This window comes from Podarcis tiliguerta, assembly GCF_965153285.1.
Source record: "Podarcis tiliguerta genome assembly, chromosome: 5".
NCBI classification, from domain to species: domain Eukaryota; kingdom Metazoa; phylum Chordata; class Lepidosauria; order Squamata; family Lacertidae; genus Podarcis; species Podarcis tiliguerta.
In genome coordinates, this window is record NC_139538.1 from 62228371 (window position 1) to 62251914 (window position 23544).

General features: G+C 42.4%; 1 protein-coding gene across 4 annotated transcripts in view; it reads right to left on the reverse strand.

Annotated features, from left to right (window-relative positions):
* Nucleotides 1-23544, reverse strand: part of TBC1D12 (TBC1 domain family member 12) — a 45104-nt gene that overhangs the window by 16246 nt on the left and 5314 nt on the right. For 3 of the 4 annotated variants that reach the window (XR_014512080.1, XR_014512081.1, XM_083443675.1), the window contains exons 2-3: nucleotides 14478-14601; nucleotides 5257-5313 (exon numbers count right to left, since the gene is read on the reverse strand). Coding sequence is in view for 2 of the 4 variants with exons in the window: in XM_083443675.1 (XP_083299801.1) it covers nucleotides 5257-5313; nucleotides 14478-14601 (181 nt within the window). In the remaining 2 variants the exon portion in view is untranslated. The remainder of the gene's footprint in view (nucleotides 1-5256; nucleotides 5314-14477; nucleotides 14602-23544) is intronic. The other variant, XM_083443676.1, reaches the window with a different exon arrangement.

Sequence of the window (23544 nt, forward strand, 5' to 3'; positions counted from 1 at the left end):
TCAAAGAACTGTACCCACAGTGGTTTTGCAGTAACGAGTACACTAGAGGTTTGGACACTCTTTAGTATAAAGGAGATCAGGGCAAAATACTGCTACATACTGAATAACCCCCCCCCCCCCCAATTAAAAATATCTCAAATACACTGCTAAATTCCACAGACCTAGCCCATTTCAAAACATAAAAAGCAACAAATCAGTTGAACTGAAAAAATATGCTGTTCTAAATAACTGGATTTGCAGCAGCTACAGAGGTAAAAATTATATGCACCAAGAAGTACAAAGCAAGCACACTAATTTTCTCATGAAAACTTTATCTTCGCCTTTAAAATGCATGGCTAGAACCTAAGAGCCCTCCTGGATCAGACCAAAGGTCATTAAGTCCAGCATCCTGTTCTGACTGTGGCCAACCAGATAAAGCTCCTTAATTAATTTGGTACACCTAAAATGTAAAAAAACCCCACAAAAAACCAACCAACCCCCCAAACCCCTCAACTATTCAGAAATCCCTTCTGCCAAAATATCAATACTATATGAGGGCCTAACAGAGGATGAGTTTTCATAACATAATAAAAGTTTGTTGCCACCTTTTAAAAGGAGTTTGGCTATTTTGGACACCGTTTGCTAGCATTCAGAATCGGAGCAAGGCACAGGAGGCTTGCGGCTTCGCTTTTGCAAGCATGTTGGCTGGAGAACAAGAATACCACTTCATTTAAAGTATCCAACCATGGCAAGTTACTGTGGCATCAAATTTATCAGTTATGGTTTGGTCAGACAGCTAAAAGAGGGGTTCCCTGCCTGATGCAGCGACAGGGTTGTATAGATTGCAGCACTTATTTGGCATCAACCCACAGCATTATTATTGCTTTAGAGAATGCTGCTGGGACAGCTACAACATAAATGAAAAGGCCACACCATTTACATTACCATGTTTTTGGCACTACGTTAAATACATTTATGGCAACTGCACAGATTATTTTTCAGCCTAACATAAATATTCAGAAATATAATTTACATATTTCAGATGTAGCAGATATCCTAATCTCAATTATTGGGGATGAAATGACTCACTAGAATCAGCAAGATTCAATTCTGCCAAACATGGCTGGCCTTACCAGCCACTACCCATAATATTTCCAAGCTTGTCTTCACAACTACAATGGCTAGAAGACTTCAACAGACCCATTAATGGGACCTACTGTCCTCCAGACATGGGAAAGGTAACTGACCTTTGGACATTTTCAGAAGGTCAAATTAAGAGGCTGGGGAAAGCATCTATTCAGAGAATGTTAGAAGCAATAAATACATTTTTATAAGTTATGCAATGGAGTGCAAAAAAAGATAAATGTTGTGCCAGTGAACACATAAAAGTATAGATGCTTGCCAGGCTGATTAGTCACAGTTAGGGCTGTGTATACTTTATGCTGGTAAAAGGTTTGTGCCAAGATAATGCAAGATCTGCACCCTGCATAAATTCTGTTTGCTCACTCTGCTTAAATGTCTGCTAATCATAGATAGTAGCAGGAAACTCTTCAGTACAATAAAGCTTCACCATGTGACCATTAGAAGCCCTGCCCTAGAAACCCTACCCTGCCTCATCTGTTTTGTTTGTTGTTGTTTTAATTATTACCAGGCACTACCCACAATATTTCCAAGTTTATCTTCCCAGCCACAAAGAGTAGAAATTATCAGGCTACTGAATTCTGGACCCAATACCAGTTTCTGTGCCTGCACAGTGCAAACACCAGCTACACTCAACCTTTGCTAAAGCACTTTTAGATAGGCTAGCTGAGACAGGTACCTCCTGCACACAGCAATTTCTTGACAATTGCTACTGTCTGTAAGATAGAAAATCAATTAAGAATGCCATTTTGGACAAGAGTTTCCTTGTGCCAGTACTGAATGCATAAAGGACAAGGAAGGGATGCAAGACTCTGAACACTTAAATCCTTGTTTATTTTGTGATGTGACAAACTGAAAGCAAGCTTGTTTGAATGCTTTGCCATTTGAGTAATTGTGTGTATTTCTGACTGTGTAAAATTAAAGTTAACACTGTTGCCTTGTGACTTGTTCTTGGCTATAAACACCAGCCAAGGAGATATCAAATATGTTCATGAACCTCAACTGCCTGCGTAGCAATCATTTCAAGAGGCTACTTTATGTACATGGACTAAAAGTAAAAATAAAATAACTACTGTATGTTCCTAACATTGAGTTTCTGGATTGCCAATTGACAAACCTTATTTGACATAATGTGAGGTATGGAAGGAATACCAGAGAGATGAAATTCAGTGTTTCTTATGAAGATAACCATGCACGGCAAGAAACTGACTATTCCTACCTTATGCCTCCCTTAGGGGAGCTTTTCCCAACCTGGTGGCCTCTAGATACTTGGACTATAATAGTTCCATAATTTCTGACTTGGGTCATGCTGGTGGGAACTGATGGGAGTTGTGGCCCGACATATCTGGAGTGCACCAGTTATTAACCATATCAGACTATTATGACAGCTCCAAAAAATATGTAATGCATCGGCTTAAAGCATATCATTCACACGTTATATGTTTCCAGGGAGAAACACTAGTGTAACAGGGTAATCACGGCATAATGTGTGATGCTGCCCCAAATGTTCAGTTGAGAAGCATGTAACAGCATCCTAAGCAGTGTTTCCGAACCTGGTGCCCTCCATATATTTAAAGCTCCCATCAGTCCCAGCTTGCATAACCACTGGTGGGCACCCGGTTGGGGAAGGCTGATCTTAAAGCGCCCCAACTGGGTTGGGAATTTTTCTTCATTAAAACTTTAAACATCTGATAGTTCTATACATATTCCCTGCTCCATCGCTTTTTCCTCTGGTGGTATGTCTATTAAATCATAAGCTTTCAGGCAGCAACACTCTTTAAAAAATGTGTGTGCTTTGTAAGATTCAGATGCCTGATAAAATACTATTCCTGGTCCTTGCACTGAAGAAGAAAATAGATTCCTAGCATCAGATTGCAGATACCCAGCCAACTGAACAGAGTTCTCCAACTCTGTCTAGTCTCTTGATAATTCCGACCATCCACCCAATAAATTGAACCAGGATAATCTATAAATGGAGATCCCAAGATAACTGTGGGAAGCAAAGAAGAAAACCCTTTGTCATAGTGTTATGAAAGTGTATTTTAGACAATCTCTGGTAGGGGCACCATGTCACTCACTTCCCCCCCTTGCTGTAAGTAGCATCATTCTCTGGGATACGAAACAAAGACTGTGTTCAAATGAAGTGCAGAATCCACTACATGTTATATTCATCAAACTGAAACCCAAGTGCTTCATTGTTCTTGACAAGTCTACCTTGCCACTAACAAATAAGAACTCCAAACCTAAGGGTTAGCTTGTTGTTGTTGTTCCAAGGTGGGTTACAATAATAAAAGCACAATGTTTAAAAATAGTTTAAAACAACTTAAAATTACAGAATAACCTGGGTCCTAAAAATACATCAAGTGTCAAAAGCCAGTGTATAGAGGTGCACCTTTTTAAGTTCAGGAATTTCCATCAGAGAGAGGAGTTGCTGATACATTGTAGCAAAGGCAACTCAGAAGATATTAAAAAGCAAGCCTTATAAAGAGGTTTAAAGGAATTTGAAAAAGCAGAGTGTGAATGGCAGTAGATATGGCAACAGACATACAAGCACCCCAAGAAAGGGAAATTGGAGAGAATGAAAGATGAGGAAGCAGAGTCAGCCTATCAGCATTTCCACTCTCTCTAAAGAAAACAATATCATTTCAGTGCTACTGATGATCAAGTTCCAATAGATTCAAGTGTCAGGATTCACAAGGCACTGCAACTCAATGCCATCCTTCCTCCCACTCCACCCCCATCCCCACAGCAACAAAACACACAGAGGAGGGGGAAAGGGTGTTCCATTTTTTTAGGGTTAACATTTGCGCTTTTTTAACCCTTAAGGCCTTAACAAGCAAATAATAATAATAATAATTCAAAGAAAGGCACTCAAATATTTTAAAGGCAGAAAAACATGCTTAACATAACCAAGATAAACAGGAAGAAAAGGGGGAAAAGGGACCAGCTCCAACAATCTGAGCTCTCTTACATCTGCCAAAATATTCTTTTATTCTCTCAGCATGTGTCCAATTAGGTTACTAACAGATGGGGATCCTGACACTTTGATCTAGTAGTGTATTTGACGAAGAGGAGAAAATAGGACTCCTATCCGACATGACCCCATTCAAATGCCAATATTCTTACTGCAGGCTGCAGGCTGTTCCCTATTCAAAGCTACTAAACAAATGAATAGTTAGAAACTAGGGGATTAAATGGTTGAAAGAGGAAATAACATCTAAATGACTCATTAGTCAAGATGGCCTGAAAATCGGCTTTTCAAATACATACTACTTTAGACTGGGCTGGGATTAAGGTTCAAGATACTAAGAGAATTTAGTTTAACATGTTAATAAGCAGTGATCTACAGCCACCCTGAGTTTTGAGTGAACAAGAGAACGGAGGGGTACACATTTTTTAAGTTGATCGCACCCCCAATTTAGATGGCGTATTCATTATTTAATCAGTTATCTAGAAAAGCACCAAGGCTTGTTGCTCATAGATAATAGTGGCAGAACAGAGAGCAATAGTTGGTCTTAATACAATGGTATTGCTCCATGGATAAGAGCTTCCTATGAGTAAGCTAGTCAAGAAAAAAAAACAGAGTCCTTTGCTTTTAAGGAAGTTCTCCTTGCACTATAATATAGCTTCAGCCTTTGCCAAGCTCAACTCTGGCATATTTTTCCTTCACCAGTCCACTTGGAATGGCGACCTTTAACATTGACCTTTAACATTGCTTGGCAGGGGGTTGGACTCGATGGCCCTTGTGGTCTCTTCCAACTCTATGATTCTATGATTTAATTTCACTATACAGCCAGACGTCAGTGAAGTTGCTGAAAACATTTGTAGACTATTGCTTAAAAATTGCTGAAAGCCACACGCTAAGTGAACAAGAATGAATATTTCATTCAACTGCAACAATTAATCTGGATACATTTTCAAATGAAAGAAACACAACAAAGAAAATCATATCAAATTTGCAAACTGTGAACAAGGGAAATGAGTAAAACTTGCTTTTCAATAATGGTATTCAGTGACTTGATGAGTTAGTACTGTTAACTCATGCTACAATTATGTGATATGCCATCTAATTCAATGATTGCTAAAAAGATCCCATGCATGGCATATAAGGTGATAGAAAAATATTAAATTTCATACCCCTGTGTTTAATAGATTGAGTGTAGATACTGATGCAACACTGCCAGAACTTTCATCCTAATGAGAAAAACAGAAGTAAATCCTTAGAGAAACAATTGACAGTCATTAATATACAGCAACATGCATGCAAACTTTATGTTCTTCTTTACAGTTTATATGGACCACCAGTGCGTACTGCTTTTTCAAGCATGCTCGTGTTCAATTCCAATGCAGATTGAGATTGAGGCATTGGGCATATACCCATACTCTACATTAAAAGCTAAAATTCAAAGCTTCTATCAAAAAACCACCGAGTGTTTAAGGCACAGATTGTATAATACGTAAAGAGGACAAAAATAATAATCTGTTACGGCCTTCATAGCCAAGTCATGCCCTAGCCAGCAGTCTTCAGATCTTCTCAATTAGAAAGGCCCACTCTAAAAGGTAACATCTGTGGAAACATACATTTGGCTTCTCTCTGGTATTTTTGATAAGCTTATATGTAAATTCTACTAGTTTTAATTCTACTAGTGAGGTGCATATGTTTTAGATAGCTAAAATGAATGGTTCCACGAGGACTAAGCATGGAAGAAAGTCGACAGGAAATGATTTGGATGTTTAAATTCAGATCTATCTTAGCATTCATTTCTGTTTATGAAGCATTTGGCACAGCAGTAAAGATGCATCAAGGGACCAATGTCCTAAACTAGCAGAGCAATTCAAACCTCCTTTGGGCCAGGCTGGCAGGGGCTGGATTGGGCAAATGCACCTCCACCCAAATCAAACCCCTCCCAACAGGGCTGCTGGTCTCTTACCAGCCTTCCACTGGCCACGGCCTCTGGAGTGAAAGCAGTCGAGCTGAGCTGTCCAGGATAAATTACCGTATTTTCCCGTGTATAAGACAAGGTTTTCATATTAAAATTAATTCTTAAAAATTGGGAGTCATCTTATACACGTATAGTGCAGAGGGGGACATGTGATTAGTGGCTGCAAGCAGTAGATTACAATCAGTGATTCGGTGGGTGATTGGATGGTGCAGCAAGGCCTGCTGGCAGCGAGCGAGCAGGCGATCGGTGGCTTCGTAGAGGCGTTTGTTTGGCAGCGACGGTCAGGCGGGTGAACGATCGTTGGCACCCCCCCCATAGAAGCTCAACAACTCTGGGCAATCACCCCCCCATTTCCTCAATTTAGAGTCCCCAAAAATAGGGGTCGTGTAATACACAGAAAAATACGGTATATCCCAAGCCATCCCTGCTGATGCCACATAGTGGACTTGGGCCCCATGTGGGCCTGGTCACTGCTCCAGCTCCAGACTGGCACAGCAATCTGCTTGCTCGCCCCCATGCGCAGCACAGCTGCAGATGCAGTGGTGGTCTTGCCACTCCATAAAACCCCTTTCGTGCCAGGGAGGAGTTTAGATTGCTCCCTACATACCGTATTTTTTGCTCTATAAGACTCACTTTTTCCCTCCTAAAAAGTAAGGGGAAATATGTGTGCGCCTTATGGAGCGAATGCAGGCTGCGCAGCTATCCCAGAAGCCAGAACAGCAAAAGAGATTGCTGCTTTCACTATGTAGCAATCCCTCTTGCTGTTCTGGCTTCTGAGATTCAGAATATTTTTTTTTCTTGTTTTCCTCCTCCAAAAACTAGGTGCGTCTTGTGGTCTGGTGCATCTTATAGAGCAAAAAATACGGTAACTAACACAAAAACAGACTGCGTAACACCTGAAGCAGTACTGAAAAGGCTGTACAAATTGACTAATATTATGTCTTCACGTATCAGGAGGGGCAGAAACAGGGACTACTGAGAATAAGATGTAAACCCTGCCAAACTAATAGCAAGGTGACCAAACGTATACTTCAAACCTAGAGAGGTTCGCCATTCCAGAAAAAGCGAATGACCTCAGTATGAACACTGGTTGGCAAATCAACTAGCAGCGTTCCAGGGCCCAGCAAATTTCTCTCCAGTTCCATTTGTCCTTGGGAGATCTAGTGACAGATCGGCCACCCACTATGGCAACATTATTCCAAAAAGTCTATGAACATAGGATAGGTAGTTTAACTAAGATACCAGGAATCTTGATAGCAAAAGCTCACGCGCCAAGCGCACCATGTTATCTAGGAATCTTTTCCCATAACCTTGGAAGCACCTCTCTGATGGGATAAACATTTCCCCACATTGTGTCAGTGTCGTAGTAGGTTGTATTAGCAAGCAAGGAACTTCGTTAACTGGTTTAACATACTTAGTTGCTGGTTTAACATACTTTCGCTGATCTTCATTGTTTGCAGGCAATAAACCATACTCATTTATGGGTAACAGATGTTACAGAATACCGTAGGTCATAGGATCAATATGAATGTTCCAAACAATTTAATTGGAAAGTGTCAATTAACATCACCTTTGCTGAGCTATTTTAGACACTCCATGGAGCTTGGACAGAAAGACCGAGTTTTTCTTTAAATAGCAAGCCAATGTGTCCTTATCATATTGCTTTTTAGAAATACCACTATTCAATAAACTAAAGCTCAAACCACCCTTGGACACCCTGCAGTGTTAGAAACTGAGATATGAAAGCTAGGAGCCAAATAGCACCTTAAATTTAGGTTATGGGCGCAACAATGGAGTGTCCAGGTGCGCTTTTTTATAACAAGAATACAAAGCTGAAAATGAACTACAGCTAAAATACTATGTTCATTTTTCACATGGTCTAGTCCTTCCTCTGCCCACCCCCCTTATATTCTTAAGAGGGTCTCTTCTCCAGTCTTCAGAGAGGAGCTAGAATTGGGGAGGGAGAAAAGGGTCCTCCTTTCCTTCCACTCTGCGGTTTTAATCTGAAATCTCAGGGTGCAGTATTGTGTCCAGAGCTCAAAAACTGCTTTTGCTAATGAAATTACCTGTCGCAAAATGCACTGAGAACAATGGAAGTTTCGAACACTGACAGACACCCTGTCCAATTTCCTATGACTATTACCTTTCAGCTGCTTTTAAACCAATTTCTAAGGAAGCCTGACACTCTAGAGATTGCTAAAGAACTTTAAAATTTCATACACATGTATAGTGAGAGATTACTAGGACAGTGAGAGAAATAAAAGGAAGTGGTGAGCAAAAAGGAGAGAAAAGACAAGCTTTTTTTTTTAAAAAAAAGGAAGTAACATTGCTGATTTTAGGAGCTGCAATTATTCCTATCCCAAACAAAAACTGCTAATGAGGCACTTTAAAGAATGCAGCCTATCACATAAGTTTTTCAGATAGAGAAAAAAACATGAAATGTTGCTATTCATCACATATTTCAATCCATGCTGATACCATGACAAGTATTTAGAAGTAAGTGGTTTTATGCAGAAGAAGAAAAATGTATTCTTTTTTCCTGCCAGATAATATACTGATTGTTTTTTTAAAGGGCACAATCCTATGGACACTGGGAGGGATCTGAGCCCATAAAAATTTCCAGATCTTCCTCTCTGCAGGCAAAGAGAGACTACCTTGTTACAATCAATGAAATCACTGATGCTGTTACTCTTCTGCCTTCGGTTCTCTGGCAGCAGGAGTATGTATTTCAAGGGAGTGTCGGGGAAGCAAAGTGTGCTATACTTGATGTCAGGGGACTGCCATCACAACAGGGGAGGGGGGCAGGAGAATACAGAGAGCCTCCAACGCTGCTGAGGAGCAGCTCCTTGTCCAGCAGCGAGGGAAGCCACACCTCCAGTGGAGCAGAGCGGGAAGGGGGTAGCCAGGTGAGGGGAGGGCTCGAAGATGCAACTGCGTTGCCCAGCTTGCGCAGAGGGGTGAAACGTAAGGAGGGAAGGTGGAGATTTGGGGTGTCTAAGTTCTTATGGTGGGGGAGAAACCAGAAGGGGCCACTCCCGGAATCTGCAAGTGACTGAGACGGACATGAACTTTGGGGTTCTGCACTGTAAATAGTTTGCACCAATAAAACCCGTAAAAGACAGGTCGGAGTCCTGCCTGGTTACTCGTGAGCAACCACTTCCAGACCTGCCATTTGTCATCACGGCCATCTTAAGCATATGCGGCACCGGAGTGCAAAGATCCGCCCGGCACCTTTGCTTGTCCAAAGTTGTTGACCTTTTTTTAAAGAAATAGTTGTTTACCTTTAGAACGGTTGTGGGGCATATGAAGGTGGGTGCGGGTTCCATGCGGTGTTCTGGGCACGGTGCCGAAACAGTTAGCCGCCATGTAGCTGGAGCAAGAGCCGACAGCCAAGCAGAGCAGAGTCCGCTGGAGCGCCGCAAGCGGCTTGGTGAGAGTTTGGGGCCGAGCGTTGGAGTCCGGGAAAGAGCCGCCCGCAGCAGAAGACCCCGTGGTGCTCCGACAGGCTCTGCTCTGCTCGGCTGTCAGCAGCTCTTCCCCGGACTCCAACGCTTGGCCCCGGACTCTCGGCCTGGTGCCCCTGAGAACTCAGCGCCCGGGTGCCATGCACCCCTAGCGCCAATGGTTAAGACGGCCCTGCTTGACATGTTGCTGGAGTGAGGGAAAACCAATGGGAAGCAAAGTTTTAAAAGATGAAAGATACAGGGGGAAGGAAAATGCAGATTGCAGATTACACACACACACACACACACACACACACACACACACTTATTTTGCTCCGCTGGCACAGGCTTGGCAGTTCCTCCACCTTTGCTCCTCCCTACCTAACCGTAGGATTGCTCTGCCTGATTCTTCAGTGGAGATCAAAATAGCTGCTTAGTCTCATGCAAATAGTGAGTGATACAGATGTTCCACTGGGATTGTATTATTATTTTCTTTGAACAACCTTTCTGACATTATTGCAAACTGTTCTTTGTTTTAAAAATTGTCATGCAGCACAGATGAGGAAAGGAGAACAGACGAAATAAAAGGAGGAAGTGGGAATGGAGAAGTGATCAAAACTAATTTCATAGCACCCTGGACCCTGACCATTATCCTGAAGCAAAGCAACTGAAACATGACCAGACCTCTGATATAACTGATTTTTCTGTAGCTTTGCTTGTAAACTTACAAGAGTCCAAATCATAAACAGTGTAACCCTAAGGATGCCTTTTTGGAAGTAAGTTCTGTTGACTTCACTGGGGATTACTACCAAGTAAGTGTACCTAGGAATGCAGCCTTAGTCAATGGTAATATGCTTTTTACCCTCACTGACAGCTACTCTACAGGAAATCATTCACATTCCACAGAAGTGTTCTGCATTTTGATTCACTATTTTCTAAACACGAAACTATTTCTAGAAGTCAGCTGAATGCTTTCCCAGAAACCCTGGAAGTCTCAATGAGTCTGGATTGAAAGAGAATAAGTTACATAAGAGCAATTTCTCTGCCTCCAAAAGCAACGACTTTTGAGTTCATTGTCATTGTGATAAACCGCTTTCTAACTACACAAAGCATAAGACACATGCATAACTCTTTTAAGCCATGCATTCAGAAAATGTAATACTCCTGTTTAAAGAAAATATTAGAACAAAAGGAACAATATGCAAGTTAAAACATAAAACTTATGTATTATTTGCTGTTTTTAAGTACAAAAAATGCATTTCACATTTATGGTGCAGAAAAAAATGTTACTACTGCTTTTATTTTTTTTACCAATGACAGTATATAGCCACATGTGTTGTGCCAGAGATTTAAAAATCCAATTAACAAAATCCATCACAATGATAAATACATCCAACTTCAATATCTGAAATATTAACTTCTACGACTAAAGCACTTCTGCATGTAAGTTAATTTCATAGTGTCTGTATTCAGCTTCAGCTTTTAATTTTAGAATATCTTACTATATATAGATTTACTAGATTTAGGGTTCAAGTGCAAGGTAACAGTAAATGGCTTGCTTATTCACAGAGAAATGAGACCATAGTATGAATAACGTATTGAGGTTAAAACTTCAAACGAAGCTATTAAAAATGGATGATGGGGAAATGGTTCAGAGTAAGATTCAAGTAAAATCTTCTGGCTTTTTCACAAGTGAAGATGCACTTTACCAATTGCTTTTATTCAATTTATTTTTTTTAAGAACAAAATGAACATTTACAACAGCATAACCATTGCTTTTAAGAACCTAGCAGCTGAAAGCAAGTTGCACGTCTCAATGGTATGCATCCAATACACAGTTGTTTAACAGTCAAATTTGCCTTAGTGCTGTATGGAAAGTAACACAGCAACACTGGGTCAAAAGTTGAAACACTGACTGGCAGTAGAGATTAAAACATGAATTTCATTCTCTCCATTCCTGAAGTTCTATGCAAAGGTAAGAGACACCTTGCTTGAACACAATAATGGATTATCTTCCTTTCAGGAATTACAGACAAAGGATTGTATCCAACACTGTCAGAACACAAGTGGGACATCCACTTCCACAACAGAACTTCACTTTCCTCTCCTCCCCCTACAATCCCATGCTTACCCCCAAAATTAGCTACCAGTCACTCTGATGTCACAATGACATCAGGTGATGGACACATCGCCAAGTGCAGTGCTGAAGCACCTGACAATCAACTAGTTGTTGAGGGCTTTAGAACCTCTGGTCCACAGGCCAGATTTGCTCCACCATATCTTCCCATTTGGGCTGCAGAGTCTTACACAGCAATGATCCGCCTTACCAGGGCAGCTGGGCATCGGTTGGTCAAAACAGCCTTGTGAGCCAAAAGGGAAGCCCTGGTGGGCCAAATCAGTCCCACAAGCAGATACTCACTACACCAGGACAGAGGAACAATTTTAGTCAACGCTGCAGCCACTAAGTCATGAAGCATTGAATGAACATGGGTATTTGTGCCAAGAGCTTGCATATGTGAATGGGATATCACAGGCAAAAGCGAATAAAACCCATAGAGCAAGGGGTGCTGGACACCAATTCCCATCAACCCCAGCCAGCACGGCCAAAAGTAAGAGACCATGGGAGTTGGGAGTCCAGTGAAATCTGAAAGGGCATGTAGTTTAAAGCCTACGTGCAAAAAACTTGCCCCCATTTAGCACAGAGAGAGAGTGAGGGAGTTAATAGTTGCTTTTCTTTGTAAGAATGAACCATAATGCAAAATGTCTAAGATGAAATACTGTAAATAACAAAGTCATATTTTTGGCTTCCTTCCCGACTGGGATCAGGAAGTTGTCAAGGGCTCTAGGTTTCATGAGAGCCAACTCATAGCTCATCAGTATCATCCACCAAACCCATATGAGAAATCTTGCATTTCTTGTGTGTCCTCTAACTGCTGCTGCAAGGTTAAGCTCACAATTAAACTGCAGTTAAATTTACTGGTTAACCATTTTATCTTGCACTGCACTGCTGTTTTATTGTTTTGGTAGTTTTGTAATATTTGTAGCAATACCAGCCAGCCAGTGAAGTGTGAGTTACAAGTTTCATAAACAAGCAGACTACTTGAGTTCTGCAACTTGTTCAGCTGCAAATTATGAATATTTAGGACTACCAAACACACACCACAGATATTTACTTCTGCCTAATAACAACCAGCGTACACATCTACAAAATTCCAGACAAAGTTCTTAACAGTCCAGTCCCATCCAAAAACCCTCTTTGTTCAATAGGCTTTGATTCAAGATGACTATAAATGTACCTAGTCTCTAAACCAATACTGTTCTGCAGCGCAAAAAGTATAGATTTTGGATTATGTTTCTAGGTTGCATAAAGACTATGAGTGTCACACTCAGAAGGGGCAACATATTTGATTACAATGGGTCCAAGTATAACTAATGTTGAATAGCATCCTCTGTTCTAGCAACAAGCTAAGATGCATGTTGTTTCAGGAAATATATTTATTTCAGAATAGGAAAACTAATTTAAAGCCATTCTTTTCTTGCAGATTTAAATTACTTTGATTTAATATATTCTACCAATAGATCTCTTCAACGGACTACATTCACACAAGCAACTACCAAGCAACAACTGTGCAATTATTTGTACATTTATGCAAGAACTACCCTATTTAAACTTAAATTGAAGCCATAATTTGAACCCCTGCCACATCATTTTATGACTCATCTAATCCAAATTAGTTATTCCCCACCTCCACAGATACAGAAAGTTTATTATTCTTATGCATGCAGACTAAATATTTTTTGGGTTCTGAGTAAACTATTCAACTGCAAGTGACCGCCACAAAGCACTAGCAACTTCTGTTTACATTTCCATCCATTTGTTAAGGCAAACATATACTCAAAACTATTCTTGAAAAGTTTTAGCTGCAGTTTCTTTTAATTGTTTTAGGCAGTGCTTTTTTCTGGAGGTACACAAACCCCTAAACATTTTGTGAACCTAAGTTTGGCCTTATTCAGGGACAGTATTTCAACATGATGAGTAGGAAAATGAGAGTACCCCTAAACATTTTCTTTTAGAAAAAAAGCACAGGTTTTAGGTACTGTGGGAACTCTTCAGAGCAGGGTAAAAATGATTATCTTACTATATACTGTTTTTGTAAGGAAAAAAGGGGCCATGCTGCAAGTCACACGGCAACAGCAGGCAGATTCAGCCAGCAAAGCAGGCAGGCTGAGGGTGTGAGTGGGCTGACCAGCACAGCGAGCAGGCAGGTAGCCCAGGAAGACCTTTCCATGCTCCTTGTGTCACTACCCGGCACCCAACCTTTTCTTTGCACCCACAACAGGGGTCTGAATGTGCAAGCAGCCCAGCTGAGCAAGCAGGCAGGTCTTTCCATGCTCCCCACCCTTGCTGCTGCTGCCACCACCACCCACAATTCGCTGAAACCTCCCCACTCCACATCCCCAGATAACTTGCTCCAATCTCAAGATCCCACTGCTACCTGCAGAGAATAGGGGAGAGAAGAAGAGAACTCTCCTCTTCACCCCGGGCAACCGCACACTTCATTCTGCCGGTGTCACAGAGCATGGGGAGAAAGACTTTCTCCTCTTCATTCCCCTCTCCTCTGCAAGGGGCAGAGCAGCAGGATCTTGAGATTGGGGTGATCTGTGAAAGGGTGGGGAGGAGAGAGTTTCCAGCAGACTGTGGGGGAGAGGAGAGTTTGGGGCAAACCATGGGAGAGGAAGATTGGGGAATGGGGTGGCAGGTGGGGAGCTGAAGTAGCTGTGAGGGGTCTGGGAGGGCTGAAGGACCTGTGAGGGACAGGGGGGTTGGCAGGGTAGGCAAGCAACACTAGCAGGAGTGGAAGTCCCTAGTAAATAAATTAACATTAAGCAGGACTACCTTACAGAAGTCTGCTCTATGAAATTCCAAGGACAAAATGGGAAAAGATTTGCATATCATTTTACAGATGCTCACCTGCTGAATTATCTTGGAGTCTTTCTGTACGTTTTCTTTCGGTGGGACTTTTCCAAACAACTTCCAGCCAGGAGCACTGTGGACAGCAGGTTTGAGTTCCTTTGTCCTTTTAGCAAAGAAGTTCCTGTTAAAAAACGCACAAAGAAGTTTAAAACTGAAGGTGTGTTTGCTGGAGTTGATGTCAATTTCTTAAACCTAAATATCAAGATTAACAATTAATCACAGCTACTTTCTACAGAGTGGGACACGGGTGGCGCTGTGGGTTAAACCACAGAGCCTAGGACTTGCTAATCAGAAGGTCGGCAGTTCGAATCCCCGCGTCGGGGTGAGCTCCCGTTGTTTGGTCCCTGCTCCTGCCAACCTAGCAAAAGCATGTCAAAGTGCAAGTAGATAAATAGGTACCGCTCCGGCGGGAAGGTAAACGAAGTATACGTGCGCTGCTCTGGTTCACCAGAAGCGGCTTAGTCATGCTGGCCACATGACCTGGAAGCTGTACACTGGCTCCCTCGGCCAATAAAGCGAGATGAGCGCCGCAACCCCAGAGTCGGCCACGACTGGACCTAATGGTCAGGGGTCCCTTTACCTTTTACTTTCTACAGATTGTTTTTTGGGGTGGGGGGGTAAGGAGAGGGAAAGAGACTGCTATGTCAAAACTTATGAAATTAATATTTTTTAAACTTTCCCTTGGTCAGGCCTGGTTAACAGCACAACATTTAGGAGGAGGTAGGTGACTGGGGGCTCCAGGTAAGCTGTGGAGAAGGAGTCAGGACACGACAAGAGAGCATCACATCAACTATCCTGCTCTGCAGCTGCAGCCCACGTCACACCAATGCTACCTGGTCAGAGGAGAGAGGTGGGTGGGTGGCCCAGGCAAGCCATGGAAGAACAAGTCTAAGGGGAGAAGAGTATGGAGTGCTGTAAGGAAAAGGAGTTGGCAAGAAAACTGACCTAAGTCCCATCTCCTAGCCAAGTAATATTGAAGTAAGCAGTTACTCTTACTTTTTGGTCCACGTTTGCAAAATAAAAGAAAGAATGGCCTCCCTGTTAAAGATTTCTGATTTATAGCATCTTGCTGAAGGGAGGCCCTTTATCATTAGAGTGAAGCCTATTATCATTAAACATAAATAGTGATATTTCAGTGTATTTTTCTGCTTCAAGGTATACATTCTAGCAGAGAAAGGGCTAGGAAGACATGCACAAGTAAAAAAACAAGTACCAGTTTGCCTAACCATCTTTAAATAATAAATACCATATTTTTGGGACTAGATTCTGAAATTTGATTGTGGTTTCTGTAAGATTTAAATGTGTGGGCATGGCAGCAAAAATAATCCATGCACAGTCTGGGGGGTGGACAGGTTCCAGGGAGAAACAGTAATCTAATGTTTGGCAAGTATTTAGCACTTGTATCGACATGAAATTGAGCTTGTGTAATCAATGTTATATGGTTATGTATCTTTAGTTGGCTACCTGGTTCTGCAAGGAAGCATTTATGCCTGATGAGCAATTTCCCATTCTGTGTGAGCAGCAACAGCCTTCCCCCAGAATATCTAGGAGTGCTTTTTTATAGCAAGAATACAAAGCTGAAAATGAATGAACTGCAGCTAAAATATTATGTTCATTTTTCACATGGTCTAGTCCTTCCCCTGCCCACCCCCCTAATATTCTTAAGAGGGTCTCTTCTCCAGTCTTCTGAGAGGAGCTAGAATTGGGGAGGCAGGAAAGGGTCCTCCTTTCCTTCCACTGCAGTTTTAATCTGAAATCTTAGGCACAGTATTGCGCCCAGAGCTCAGAAACTGATCATGCTAATGAAATTGCCAGTTGCAAAATGCGCCAAGAACAATGGGAGTTTCAAACACTGCTTGCTAGTTATTCACAAGGCTGATGTACAAGTACTAATTTTATGAACTATATTTCCTTTCCAACTGAGAACACAGGGCTGTTCTTCTTGCTTCCTTTTTGTTGGCAAAAAATAGGTAACACGTACACAATAGTAGCATAAGCCTTCCTTCCATAATTTTCTATTGGAAAGTGAAAATACACATTCCAGTTCTGTGGGAGGAGGACAAATGTTGTAACGCAAAGAAGCAACCACAGCAGAGAAGCCTGCCAAGCAAGTCCATGAGAGGAATATCCCTCACTGCAAAAACCCCTAGACAGTGATGGGAAATCTGTCACCTACACAGAATACAAACGATAAACCTTGGTGAATCCATCCAATCTCACCCTAGCTATACAGTCCATATATTTTGTTCAGGGCTGGAAGAGCTAAAGTTGATGCAACAAATGCTGTTCTGCTCTCATGAACATTTTATATTTGAATGGGCTCCAGTGATTAAGTAGTTTTGATTTAGCTATTTTAGCGTCTAATAGTAATTTAACTGGCATTTATACTAGGTAGAAAGAGGTGAACCAAGAAAGCATGGGTTTTTTTCACCATCTATGAAAATGTAGGCACACCTTTGCCATTTCTGTAACATCAAAATACCGTCATGGCGTTTAAGAAACTTTCAACTAAAGGTATCCTGCTCTAGCAGACGCAGAGTATAACATTTTTAAATTTTATAAAAAGAATTGCCACTGCATTGGCATGTTAGTCACCCAACTAAGCAAGCAAACCCGCCCCCCCCCCCCAATATTTCAGGTCCAAATAATGCATTTTGTAGCACCTGTAACAGGGTATCGTCACCTATCAAAGTCAACCTGGCCACATAAACAGCAACCATTGTGGCATCTCTGCACAGCCTTGGGTGTCAACAGGCCCCTCCCTTTATTTCTCTTGTCACTGGCAGCAGATACGAAGCCAGGGAAGGCGCATGAACATGGGAGGAGGGGGAGGAAAGTGGAAAGGTGAAGAAAGTATGCATAAGCAGCCATTATGGTGCTATATTGCTCTTTCTATGCAGACCAGTACTCCCAGCCGTATCTAAGCTGCCAATCCAGGCACTGGTAAATGGACATAAATCTTGATAGCACAATGGCAACATGAGGCTTATTTTTCCAGCTCAGTCGTCACTATCTGCCCTGCCCCAAAGCTTCTAAGCCCCACAACACATATTACTTTGCCACTATGCAGGTGAGGCAACATGTTAAACCCTAGAGAACACTCTGCAGGGAGAAAAGCTATGGTTTGGTGGGAAAGAATGACATGTCATGGAGGGGTGAATGAATTGTATTCTGTTTTAAGTGACCAACGTATGAAATATTTAATGCTGCTCCTATTGTAAACTTCTTGCATTCTGTTTTTGTACCGTGTAAGCCATCTTGAGGGGACTATGTTAAAAAAAACCCAACCCACTATTTTATAAATGAACAATCAAAATGTACAGGTTGACAATTTCTGCCACATTTAGGTGTTAGTCCCCAGCACCATGGAACTGCTTACATGTTTGTCGTTAAGAAATCAGTAGAGCAAGTCACATCTAAATCTAACCTGAGTTTTGGTTCCAAAGGTACAAGTATTATGTCACACACACACACACACAGAACAAAGTCACCTTTTACACATAATGAAGCTATTTGAACTTTGTTTCACAAAGCTGAAGTAGTTCAGAGTGTTTTATTCTTGCTGTTAACATTGCTTCTGCTCCATCTAATCCAAGGTTATGGTCCAGAATTAACCTCCCACTCACTTGCCCTGGCAAGCACCTGCAAAGGAACCGTAAAAAGCGGGCACTTAAAATGTGCATTAACCTAGGTTAGAATAGATGAGTGAAGCTGAATCTGCAGCCGTGGTTGTGGTTCTCTGTTATAACATTAACTAGCAGGACCAGGTGTGCAGAACCTTTGGCCCTCCAGAGGTTGCAGAACTGCAAATCCTATCATCCCTGACTATTGGCCATGGTTGCTAGGGCTGATGGGGACCATAGTTGAGCAACATCTGGAGGGCCACAGATGCCCCACACCTGTAATGGATCAAAGTCAAGAAGAGGAATAAGCAATGTTATATTTAACAAAACACAGCACTAAACTGCCTGAATGTGCAGTTTAAATGTTATTTTTTCCTAGTTCCCTGGCCTAGTTCTCAGGAAAGTGGTAAGGCTATGTCTGAATGAACAGTTTGAGTGTGAGTGAGAGAGAGAAAGAGAGAGAGAGACATGGCAGTATGCTTTTCCATGTAATAAGTTTGTCCCACAAAGAAATCAAGTATGGGGGTGGGGGAGAGACTGTAGCCTAGCCCTCTTCAACATGCTGACTTTCTATGTAGAGAGAACAACATCATACAGTTGTGGCATGTGGGGCAAGAGGAGAAAATCTCCAAAGACCACAGCAGTTGGGTATCTTCCGGGCAGCTATTGAAGCTGAAGGATAACCTTCAGGAAAAAAAGGAAGAAGATGTAGGGAGTTGAGTCTGCTTTATCTGCTGAATTTCCTTCTCCCTCTGGCACTGATACTCTTTAGGCTTGCCAGTTAACTTGAAAAGCCCCGGTCTCTCTGCTCCTGCACCTTTAACAACCATAAATTATTTGGGGGGGGGAGCAGGGGTAACATTAATAGGGGGTCATGTTGATTCCCGTGCCCTATGTCACCCAATGAGCGGGTTGTTAGATGTAGAAAAGAAAAAGCAGCTGCCAGCAAGGGTTGGCAATCCTAATTTCACTTAACAGCCTTACAATAGGAATGTTGCAGGTCCATTTGTACCCTCTTAAATGGTGTGCTATTTCTTATTGATGAGGTTATTTCTTCCTCTCTTACTTACTAAGGGCATTTGTACCACGCTCTTCAGTCAGGAAGACTCCTAGAGTGGCTTGCATATACAGTCTGTTTAAATAAGACAGACCCTGCCTGCACTGCAGGCTGACAACATACAAGGGAAAGAGGAAAAAAGCAAACTCAGCTGCCAATTCTTAAAATTTAATAGTTCTTATAACCAGATGGAAACAGTTCAGGGGCCTTTCAAAAGAGCTGATGGAATGAGTCCTGCTTCTCATCTCACTGAGTTTTCTCATTTTCAAGTTTGCCCCAAAAGAGAATTGTCAGCACAGCCTTCTCAAAACATAATAAAATGCAATTGACAAAAAAGGGCCACCTGCTTAACAGATGCATTTAGGCAATGTGGGTATGCTATCCTGTGGTTAGTTTCAGCCTCATCACTACCTTGGAACTAGACGGCTGTCATTGTCAGAATAGTGGCTCTTACTCCCAGTTTATCTGTTCACTGAAAGAGACACATGGAGTCTGTCCAACTTAAGCTACCGTATTTTTCGCCCCATAAGGCGCACCGGCCCATAGGACGCACCTAGTTTTTTGGGGGGGAAATAAAGAAAAAAAATTTATTTCCCCCCCCAGGTGCGGGGCTGGGGCGGGAAGCTGTCCCCCAAGCTTGTGGGGCTGGAGGCGGGGAGAAGGATGCTTCTCCCCCCCCCCCCGCCAGCATTTTAACCAAGTCGGGGGACAATGGGAAAGGCGCGCTGCACCTCCTGCTGTCCCCCGAGTTTGCGGGGCTGGCGATGGGGAGGAGCAGGCTTCTCCCCCCGCCAGCCTTCTAACCAAGTCGGGGGACAGCAGGAAAGGCGCGCCGCGCCTCTCCCACTCTCCCCCGAGTTTGCGGGGCTGGCGACGGGGAGGAGCAGGCTTCTCCCCCCGCCAGCCTTCTAACCAAGTCGGGGGACAGTGGGAAAGGCGCGCTGCGTCTCTCCCACTCTCCCCCGAGTTTGCGGGGCTGGCGACGGGGAGGAGCAGGCTTCTCCCCCCGCCAGCCTTCTAACCAAGTCGGGGGACAGTGGGAAAGGCGCGCTGCGTCTCTCCCACTCTCCCCCGAGTTTGCGGGGCTGGCGACGGGGAGGAGCAGGCTTCTCCCCCCGCCAGCCTTCTAACCAAGTCGGGGAACAGTGGGAAAGGCGCGCTGCGTCTCTCCCACTCTCCCCCGAGTTTGCGGGGCTGGCGACGGGGAGGAGCAGGCTTCTCCCCCCGCCAGCCTTCTAACCAAGTCGGGGGACAGCAGGAAAGGTGCGCCGCGCCTCTCCCGCTATCCCCCGAGTTTGCGGGGCTGGCGATGGGGAGGAGCAGGCTTCTCCCCGCCGCCAGCCCCCAAACCAGGTCTGGGGACAATGGGATGGCGGCGTTCCGCCTCCCTGCTCTCCCCCGAGCTTGTGGGGCTGGGGGTGGGGCTCTCCTGAAGCCTGGAGAGCGAGAGGGGTCGGTGCGCACCGACCCCTCTTGCTCTCCAGGCTTCAGCGAAAGCCTGCATTCGCCCCATAGGACGCACACACATTTCCCCTTCATTTTTGGAGGGGAAAAAGTGCGTCCTATAGGGCGAAAAATACGGTACCATTCCGCATTACAAGTATCCAACTGGTAACAAATTATTTTATTTCTTTATTTTTAAAAAGATGTATGAACTGCTATTTCACACGAAGAAACAGCAAAGCGGTTTACAATAAAAAAAAATACATAAAACCAAGCCAGTGCTTTTTTCTTTAAAAAAAATGTTTAGGGGTATTCTCATTTTGACTCAAGAAAATCACCATTTTATAGTTCAAATCAGGAAAAATAAACAGAGTAAATGGACAAAAGTACAAAGATTCACAAAATGTTTAGGGGTATGCGTACCCCTGTGTGTCCCCCAGAAAAAAGCACTGCATAAAACCATAGAGTATTTTACCATCACTGGTATTTTACTTTCTGTTGTCTAACTCTAAAGGGAAACTTACACTGGTGCTTGTTACATTACTTCTTTAGAACATCAGAGATAAAAGGGAAACACAGGAAGAAGCCTAAAAAGTAGAAACACAGCAGAGAATTCTGTCCCTGCATTCAAACACTATCACCAAGAATTACTTGCAGAGACATTCCGTCAAAGTAGAAAGTGACGAAGAGCTCTTAAGTATGCCCCTAATGCACCTCTAAAGTAGTTAAGGTAGAAGTCCTGCCTTCACCAATGCACATCATAAGGAGGCATAGCTGGTTCTTCAGATGCAGTTAAGCTTTATATCACGTTAATAGGCCATCACTGCATCACAAAACAAAATTTTCATACATAATGAACCCATTTTGCTAAATTTTCCATGCTACCCTGAAAAAGAAAGTGGATTTGTGTCCTTAGATATCTGCAATTGTAAGCATGGTATCCAATAGTGTTAAGCAATTTTTATCAGTTTATTCTCCCCACACTCAAGGCTGCCACTTCATCCCCTATACAGTGGTACCTCGGGTTACATATGCTTCAGGTTACATACGCTTCAGGTTACGGACTCCGCTAACCCAGAAATATTACCTCGGGTTAAGAACTTTGCTTCAGGATGAGAAAAGAAATTGTGCAGCGGCAGCAGGAGGCCCCATTAGCTAAAGCGGTACCTCAGGTTAAGAACAATTTCAAGTTAAGAACGGACCTCCAGAACGAATTAAGTTCTTAACCCAAGGTACCACTGTATCTGCTGCAGCAGGGGGCATGGGGGGGGAGAGGGAGAGATGGACAAATTGTGGAAGAAGAGTAAATGAGAGGTGAGCATCACAGGGACAATAAATAGTATATGACATCTTCAGACACTCCCATTGTTGTACTACAGTCATCAGCTACAGTCCTATGCATTGCTTCTACTTAATTGTGCACAGAACTAAAGACACAAGTAACTTGCAGATCTAGAGAAACAACTCTCACCAACATGTAACAGAGGTGTGGGGAACTTAGATCCAACAGATACCTGTCCCCTAATTCCCATCAACCTCAGTCAGCATGGCCAATGGCCAGGATAAAGGGAGTTGTGGTTAAGCAACATCTGGGGGCCACAGGTTCCCCACACATCCTTTAAAAGTTACACAGAAAATCAAAGTTAGTTTTAAACTAACTAAAGTTTGCAGAGTTGGGGGGGGGGGACGACCCAGGGTGGGGAAAACATTCATAGCTCCTATTATTCACCCCCTACACGTACACTGAATTTCTGGCAGGCCAGGGCATTGTCCAGTTGAAACAAAGGTGAAAAGAATACTGTGACAGTAATTCAGCACACAGGTAAGTACTGCCTGCACATATAGGAAAGAGAAACATTTATACCAGGAGAAAGTTTCATCTATGAGCAATACGAATTTAAATTTCAAAACATTTCATTCCGTCTTTGCTACCAGAACTACACTAACAATGGCAATGTTAGTGTACAATCGCAGGGGACCACCAAGAAAATAAATTGTGGCTTTTTGCCTCTATTTGTGTCATTCTAATTTGTTTTAATTGGAACAGAATTAGATTCCCAAAGAACCACAACTACAAGCTAGAGCACAGTGAAACATGCCACTGCACATTATACTACTTTAACATTCAAGTTTAACAACTTCTCAAGTAGGTTATGTGGAGTCCTATCCTCATACAAGCCTGTAATTGAATGTGGAAAACAATTTCTCACCCATTCCATTTAAAGCAGGTAAGCCTATTTAGAACACATTTCTGTGTATTTCTCTGTTGTCTTATAGATTTAAAAACTAATAGATATGTTTTTAAAAAGTGAACAATGGGAAATTAAATATTTTGCATGTTGTACTCAGAAGTTCTACCATGTTCGACAGGGTTTGTTCCCTAGCAGGTTGTGTTTAGGATTGAAATCATAGTTACAGATTTCACAGTAATACAGGAAAGGTATAAGCTAGTATAAAAAAAAAACATATATTTTATATATTATGATATCTTTGTTTGAAACAGTCTTCATAAGATGTCCAAGAAAGCATACTGTAGCTTTTAACGCTTATATTTAGCCATTTCTGCTTTTCTTTACTCACTGGTCTTTTTTGTTCATAAGCTCAAAATGTCAATGTGCAGCCCTGTGTGATTAATACTGAATGTTCAATAAAAGTATTGAAAAGAAGAAGCTTGATGTCAAATCAGAAAAGTGTAAGCCAATTTAAAAAGTAAAAACACTTGCCCCAATCAGTGCTCACATGGCAGGATACTTTAAGTGCCCCAACAATGATTTTCAGATTTTTAGATATTCAAAATACAATACTTAACCCTCTGGAAATCAAAATACAATGTCATTACTGAGACACAGATGCCCCAAGCTTCTGAGCAAGATTCAATGGCTTTTTAAAATGTCAAATACTGAAATATAACTTATTTCACTGAGTCCTAATTTTAACATCC